The sequence below is a fragment of the Chiloscyllium plagiosum genome, chromosome 7, assembly GCF_004010195.1.
Source record: "Chiloscyllium plagiosum isolate BGI_BamShark_2017 chromosome 7, ASM401019v2, whole genome shotgun sequence".
Lineage (NCBI taxonomy): Eukaryota > Metazoa > Chordata > Chondrichthyes > Orectolobiformes > Hemiscylliidae > Chiloscyllium > Chiloscyllium plagiosum.
This window is the reverse complement of record NC_057716.1, coordinates 109033870-109041933: the sequence shown is the minus strand read 5'-3', so window position 1 is coordinate 109041933 and position 8064 is coordinate 109033870. Positions and strand designations below refer to the sequence as shown.

General features: G+C 45.8%; 1 protein-coding gene across 1 annotated transcript in view; it reads right to left on the bottom strand.

Moving 5' to 3' along the window:
• Positions 1-188: 188 nt before the first annotated feature.
• The window catches only part of atg9a (ATG9 autophagy related 9 homolog A (S. cerevisiae)), a 40790-nt gene continuing 32914 nt past the window's right edge, over positions 189-8064 (bottom strand). Inside the window, exons 11-14 of the mRNA XM_043694411.1 lie at positions 6315-6432; positions 3331-3559; positions 1984-2114; positions 189-1782 (exon numbers count right to left, since the gene is read on the bottom strand). Of these exons, the coding sequence (XP_043550346.1) occupies positions 1777-1782; positions 1984-2114; positions 3331-3559; positions 6315-6432 (484 nt within the window). The 3' untranslated portion in view covers positions 189-1776. The remainder of the gene's footprint in view (positions 1783-1983; positions 2115-3330; positions 3560-6314; positions 6433-8064) is intronic.

The following is an 8064-nucleotide window of genomic DNA, read 5'->3' as shown; positions in this document are numbered from 1 at the left end:
CTATCACCCTCACCTTAACCTCCTTCCATCTATCGCATTCCCAACGCCCCTCCCCCAAGTCCCTCCTCCCTACCTTTTATCTTAGCCTGCTTGGCACACCTTCCTCATTCCTGAAGAAGGGCTCATGCCCGAAACGTTGATTCTCCTGCTCCTTGGATGCTGCCTGATTTGCTGTGCTTTTCCAGCAACACATTTTTCAGCTCAGATTTCCTTCCCTGAAGGGCATTAGTGAACCAGGTAAGTTTTTACAACAATCAACAATGCTTTCAATGCCACAGTTTTATTGAACTCATATCTGCTGAGGTGGGATTCAAAACCAGGTTCTCAAAGTTATTGGGGTCTCTGGATTATTAGAATAGTGACAATACATCTAGGGCAATCTCATTAAGGCGTTTACAGGATTGATTGCCTTAGGGTCAACTAGGGCTGGGGTTTACAGAGAGAGGGAGTCCACAACAAGGGGCTGAACCTTAAAACCACAGCTAGGTCCTGGGGGGTGGGGGAAGGTGCTGGTGGTGGTGAAGTCAGGAAACAGGTCGTCACATGACAGAATGGAAATCTGGAATGCACTCACTTGAAATGGAAATAACAACAGAAATAGCAATGCAGACTTGGATGGGTGTTTGCTCCATGCATGAATATTAAGTTATCAGAATGCTGGAGAAACTCAGCAGCTCTCACAGAACTCTTCCTCAGACCTGCACCTGTACAAAGCTTTGTTCAAGCTCACTGGAGGTCCCCAAATGTTTCACAGCTAAGAGAGAGTGGTTTGTTTTGAAAATAAACAGTCATTATTATAATGAAAAAACATGCAGCAGCCAATGAACACACAGCAAGCTGCCACCAATGGCAATGGTGATCATCAGTTTTATCTAATGTTGCATGAGGGATAAACATTGACCTGGATATCAGGGAAAACTCTCAAACTAGTCTGTGAGATATGGAGAGACAGATCAATCAGAACTCAATTAATGGCAGACTCGAGGGGCTGAATGGTTTTCTATCCTTACGTTCCCATAACAATGAACAAAATGTTGCTCCACACTGGGATAAACCAATTCCTCACTCTGTTTACTCAGACTTTTAAAGTCCATCAAACAAGAAATTCCTTTGACAGAACAGAATCGAAAATAAGAGAGTCAACAAACAACCAAGAGGAGAACAAACAACATCTAATCTTAAAAATGCATCTCTGCCCAGAGAGGCAGAAGTGAGGACTGCAGATGCTGGAAACCAGAGTTTAGATCAGAGTGGTGCTGGAAAAGCACAGCAGGTCAGGCAGCATCCGAGGAGCAGGAGAATCAACGTTTCGGGCAAAAGCCCCAGAGAGACAGGCCAACTCTGCCGCTGTCCCAGACAGAGACAGGCCAACTCTGCCGCTGTCCCAGACGACAGAGACAGGCCAACTCTGCCGCTGTCCCAGACAGAGACAGGCCAACTCTGCCGCTGTCCCAGCCCTGTCATGGAAGCAGTAGACTTTGGGCTATTTAAAACATTATTCAGGATTCTGATGGATGGGAAACCAGAGGGATTACTAAAAATAAATATTCAAAGACTTTCACAATGATTTATTAAAAATGGCAAAATTTTTCAGAACATTCTGGGGTGTAGTTTGGCATACTTCATCACCCAAATGCACAAATACCAATTTCATTGCAATAAATTAAGTTAAACATACACCAGTGGGCCATGCATTGGACAATGCAGCAGCAGTAAGCACCTGAAAGCCCCCAACTCTTGGATCATCTTCACCATCTGTTAGATACTCCAGATCAACTACACCTTCAAAATATAAAAAAAAATCAGTGAACAAAGTGGCCCTGATCCTCAGGTCCACACGCCCCACCCCCCCAACAGCCCAGACCCATACCGTTTCTAAGAATGCATGCCTCACACTCCACGCTCTGTGGGTCTCAGTACTGCATACCTCCCCATAGCCTGGGCCTGTCCTGCACGGGTTACCGGGGGCAGAAAGCTAGTTACCTGGTGCATTTGTGGGGGCAGTTCATCCTCCAATCCCTCCTCTGGTACAGGATCAGCATGTTGAAGGGGTGAGCTTTCCGTCCAGCCCCCCATGGGCTGTTGGGAGAATGGCCTTTGGGGTTCAGTAGAACCTAGAAAGAAAAATGGCGATATGATGGAAAAGATGGTAAACAAAGATAAGGTGGTTTACTATTAGGGAGCTGAGGGCTTGGAATGTGAGCCCCAGTGAATGTAACAAAAGCAAAATACTACAGACCTTGGAAATCTAAGTTCTGAACAAGAGTCATACCAGACTCCAAACACTAATTCTGTTTCTCTCTTCAGAGATGCTGCCAGGCCTGTTGAGTTGCTCCAGCATCCCCTTTTTACCCCCCAAGGGAATGGTGATGAGGTATGAATCCAGAGGGTGGCAGCCTAGAATCATGGTTTCAAACCCCACCACAGCCGCTGTCAACTCTGACTGGGAATAAAATGGTGGGGGTCTCTGTAATGGTGACTGTGACAATATCATTGATTGCGGTTAATTAAAAAAAACACATCTGGTTCACTAATGTGCCATCCTTACCCTGGTTTGGCCTACATGTGACTCCAGACCCACAGCAACGTGCTTGCCTATTACTGCCTCCCTGAAATGGGCCAGAAAACCCCTCAGTTGTAGAAACTGTTACCAAAACAAATGGAAACGAACTGGACAGACCCGGTAACATGCTGGCACTAGGAAAGACAATGGGAAAGCCAGTCCTGAACACCAACTCTGCCAAAGGCATTGCAGGTCAACCTACAGCATGTGGACTGCAGCTGTTCAAGGCAACGGCTCACCCCCACCTTCTCAAGGGGCAACTAGGGATGGGAAATAAAAGTTGGCCCAATCAGCAATTTCACATTCCTTCGAAACACACTATGATCTGTATTACTTGCTATGACCTGCTTGTACTGCTTGCAAATCAAAGATTTTCACTGTGCTGAGGTACATGTGACTACAATAACTCAAATCAAATTAATGCATTTAAAAAAATGAGATGCTCCTGAACCATTTAGATGAGTACTTACTAGTCCCGAGGGATTAATTTACTTTCACACCTACTGTACAGCTTGTTATCAATACAGAGATTAAACAACCACTGACACACTCACACAGTGTGATTATAGAACAAAAACCTGAAGTGCAGCGAGAAGCCCCTCGAGCCTGGAAATGTAGAGGCATGGGTCTATTCACTCAGGGCCAGGAGTCAAACATTACAGGGGCACAGGCAGGTGTACCATTTGGAAATAACACTGAGCACAAAGTGTAAGCATTGGTTTCCAGTTACTGGTTATGTTATTAACCCCAGTAAGCCCCAGTCTTACTGTCGATTCCTCCATATCTCCTGTGGATAGTGTGCAAGAGACCGGCTGGTTCCTCACGGAGATCCGTTGTTCTGCTGGCAGTGACGGGGTAGGTAGAGGATCGTGGGATGGTCATTGGCGATGGTCTCCTCAGCTCAGCCTCCTCCAGACCACTCTCACCGCTGTCATCACTGTCTTGTCGGTGCCATAGGTGACGAGATGGTTCTCCTTGCATTTGCTGTTTGTGAAGCTGCAGGCAGACAGACAGCTGGGTGAGTTGCTTTGGCAGTTTAACCATACACTTGGACCAGCTTTGGGTGCCACACCTCAGGCAGGAGATCTGGGCCTTGAAGGAAGGAGAAAACAGGGCGGATTCCCCACAAAGATTCCGTGGATGAAACAGATTAAATTATGAGAGCAGGTGACACAGACTGTGTTTGCTTCCTTAGAAAGTAGAAGATTAAGGGGTGATCTAACTGAAATGCTTAAAATGCTTGAAAACTTTTTTTAGGATCAACAGAAAAAACTCTGGTTGGGGGAAGGGGCGGGGAGCACAGACAAGTGAGCATCATTCAGGGCTGATGTCAGAAGGCATTTTCCCTCAGAGTAACGATCTGATGTTCTCGCCCTCCATGCTGGTGCTCAGGGTCCATTTAAAACGTTACAATAGAGATGGAACGATTTAATTGGGGGGAGTGATTCAAGGTGTATGGAAACAAGGCAGGGCAATGGGGTTACAATACAAACGATACAATCTCTCCGAATGATACAAGATGGTGAACAGCTTTCCTCTGCTTCTGTGAAAATTGACAGCGTGTTGGCTGCTGAGGGACAGACTGTAGGTAAGTAGGAGGAGTTAGGGATCATTCAGGAACACAGAAGGAACAGGAGCAGGAAGGGAATTTCCAGAGATTCTTTCCCTATGATGAGACTGGGACCAAGAGTGAGCAATCACAGCAGCTGGATGATGGTGGAGAGGGGTTGGAGGAGGATGGAGGGTGCAGCCAGGCTGTGAATCATGAGGGGGGAATGTTTACCACGTTTACTAGCAGCGAGATTCATAACTTAGAGAGGAGCTGTTTCAGTATTGACTGGCCAGACAGCTGGTTGGAGAGATTCTAATATGGAGTCCTGAGAAAGGATGTGGGAGTTTGGTGACAGGATGGGAAAGCTCAAGGGCTGTTTCTTTTTTGAAGGGAGGGATTGTGACACCAGATTGAAAGGAGAGGGACAACCCCTGAAGACAGACACCATAAGATATCAGAGTACAATTAGGCCATTCAGTCTATCGAGTCTACTCCACATTCGATCATGGCTGATATGTTTCTCAGTCCCATTCTCCTACCTTCTCCCTATAACCCTTGATCCCTTTTACTAATCAAGAACCTATCTATCTCTGCCTTAAATACACTCAGTGACTTTGGGTCCACAGCCCTCTGCAGCAATGAGCTTCACAGATTACCCGACCTCTGGCTGAAGAACTTCCTCATCTCAATTCTAAATAGGTAATCCCTTCACCCTGAAGCTGTGCCCTTGGCCCTCCCCTAGCCTGTCCACTTTGTTCTGCAACTTCCCCATTTCCACAACACTACCTGTCCCGCCATCTATCTCTGTGTCATCTGCAATAACAAAGGCCTCAGTTCTTTTGTCCAGATTGTTAATGTATAACATGAATAGTTGTGGTCCCAACACTGACCCCTGTGAAACTCCACTAGTCACCAGCTGCCATCCTGAAGAAGCCCCCTTTATCGCCGTTCTCTGCCTTCTGCCAGTCAGCCAATCCTCTATCCATGCCAGTACCTTGTCCCTAACACCATGGGCTCTCACCTTATTTGGCAACCGCCTGTGCGGCAACTTGTCAAAGACCTTCCGGAAATCCAAACAGATCACATCCTCTGGCTCTCCTTTGTCTAACTTGCATGTTAACTCCTCAACAAATTCTAACAGATGCTTCAGGTATAACCTCCCGGTGACGAAGCCATGCTGACTCAGCCCTATTCTCCCCTGTGCTTCCAAGTACTCCACAATCTCATCCTCAATAATGAGCTCTAAAATTTTACCAACAACCAAGGTCAAGCTAATTGCCGTGTTATTCCCCATCTTCTGCCTCCGTCCCTTCTTATACATGGGGGTTACATTAGCCATTTTCCAGTCCTCTGGGACCCTGACTCCATTGATTCCTGAAAGATCACTATCAATGCCTCTATAATCCCAATGATCTCCTTCAGAACCCTGGGGTGTTGTCCATCTGGCCCAGGTGATTTATCCACCTTCAGACCAGCACCTTCTCCTTCCTTATGGCCACTAAACCCACCATTGTCCACTAATTCTCAAAGTTCTGGAATGCCGCTTGTATCTCCCACTATGAAAACTGACATCATGTACTTACTCAGTTCCTCTGCCATTTCTTTCTTCCCCATTACTCGTTTTCCAGCGGTCCAGTGTCCACTCTTGCCTCTTTCTTACCTTTGAAACATCTAAAGAGAGTCTTGCAATCTTTTTTGTATTACTAGCCAACTTACTCTCATAACTCATCTTTTCTTCTCATTTTTTTTAGTTATCCTTTGAAACATTAAGGCTATTGGCTAACACAGAGGCTCAGCAGGGAGGCTAAGTGGTTGGTAGTTTAATAGGAATAGGGATAGTAAGGAGTCGATAGACCAAAGGGCCTCTAGCTGCGCCATAATGATGCTACAAGAATAGGTGGTGGGTCCCACGGACAAAATGAGCTTGGAGAGGACATGAACAAAGTTAACAAAGAAAACTGATCAGAGCTGAAGGTGCACAAGGAGAGTCCAAGGGGTGGGGAGCTGCTGGAGACAGTGAAGCACAGATATAGCTTAGTGAATGACCTGGGGGCAGAATGCTGAGAACAGGATGGCTCCATCAGCTGACATCGTTGGGGAGTGAATAGAAACAGTGAGTGGAGATATCGTTGGTTAGGTTCACCTGAGGGGGATGCTGAGGGGAGCAGGGCATGGTGGTACTGGAGGAGCCTTGCTTACCTCGTGCATGTAGAGTGCATGCAAACTCATTTCAGTCGAAGCATATTCGGAAAGCACCATACTCTGGAGCTGTCCCTCCCAGGCACTGCTCCCAGAACTCATCATTTTCATATCGACACTGCCAGCAACAGAGACAGGGAGAGAGGGGTCAGACAGCAGCTGGGAAGAGCAGTACCAAAGCCTAATCTAGTTACTGCAGCACAGCGAAAGGAAACAGGGAATATACAGAGACCAATGATACACTTGGCTGGCTGGAGGAGAGTGTGGCCTGGAGATACTTACAGGGAAAGACTCAGTTCCTCTCACCCACAAACTACCAGCCACCAATAACAATGTGTATAACCCACTGGTCTCATCCCTCTCCAAACCAGGACCACCCTCAACAGAAATATTTTGTCTCTTGTTTTCAGTGGAAGATGATTATTTCTTTCCAAAAACTGCAGTTACTAGAGAGGAACTTGGTGAAATTACTAAAACTAGGGAGAAGGTATTAAGTAAACTGATGGGATCAAAGGCAGATAGATCCCCAGGCTTAAGGTATTAAATCAGCTTACAGCAGAGATAATGGCTACATCAGTATGATTTTCCAGAATCCAGATAAATTTGGAAAGATACCAATGGTTTGGAAACATGCCAGTGTGTACTTATTCAAAAAAACAGGCAAAAATTCAGAAACAGTAGACCAGTTAGTCTGTTGTGGGGAAGTTGCTGGAGTCAATCATAAAGGAGGAAAACAAAGCTGAATTTACCAGTGCTAGCACAGTTTCGACAAACTTGCTGGAGTTCTTTGAGGATGTAACCAGCAAGGTGGGTAATGGGCATCACCGGATGTGACGAAAATGAGAACTGCAGATGCTGGGGATTAGAATGTCGTGCTGGAAAAGCGCAGGTCAGGCAGCATCCGAGGAGCAGGAAAATGAATACTTCGGGCAAAAAGCCCTTCATTTCCTGATGAGTGGGGGGTGTGTCACAGCGTTCAATTTGGAAATGGTTGAGGTCTGCAATCTATATAAATGATCTGCAAATAGGAACAGATGTAACCTAGCAACATTAAATAGGTGAGAAAATAGGCTGCGGTGGAGTCGTCAAAAAGTGTGGCCCTGGGAAAGCACAGCAGGTCTGGCAGCATCTGAGAGGCAGGAAAATCGATGTTTCGGGCTGGAGCCCTTCAGCAGGAATGAGGCTGGGAGCCTCGGGTGTGGAGAGATAAATGGGAGGGGGATGGGGCTGGGGGGGAGGTAGCTGAAGAGTGCCTTGTAGAGAGAGGAGGAGAACTTCTTATACCTGTGCCAGTGTGACGCCATGACATTTTGTTGTCTGCAATAAAATTTGAAGTGGCATTTTATCTAATGCTTTGTAGTAATCGAAGTTCGCTATATTCACCGTTTGTGAACAGCACATTTTATTTCCTTAAAAAAAACTCTAAAAGATTGGTTAAGCAGGAAATCCTTTTCAAAAATCAAGTTGACTTTCCTTGGTTACCTTGAATTTATCTCATTGCCCAGCTGTAACTTACTATATAACAGCTTCTACCATTTTCCCTGTGCACTAAATGGCCTATTACTGCTTTCTGTCCTCCATTTGCTATCTTCCAATTTAATTGGACCTTCTCCAAATCTAGGAAGTTTCCAAAAATTAAAACAAATGCATAGACTATCTCACTTGCTACTTCTTTTAAAAGCCAAGCATGAAGTTCCATCAGGACCAAACCACTTGTCAGCCAACCACTACCAACCAAACAATTTACTTA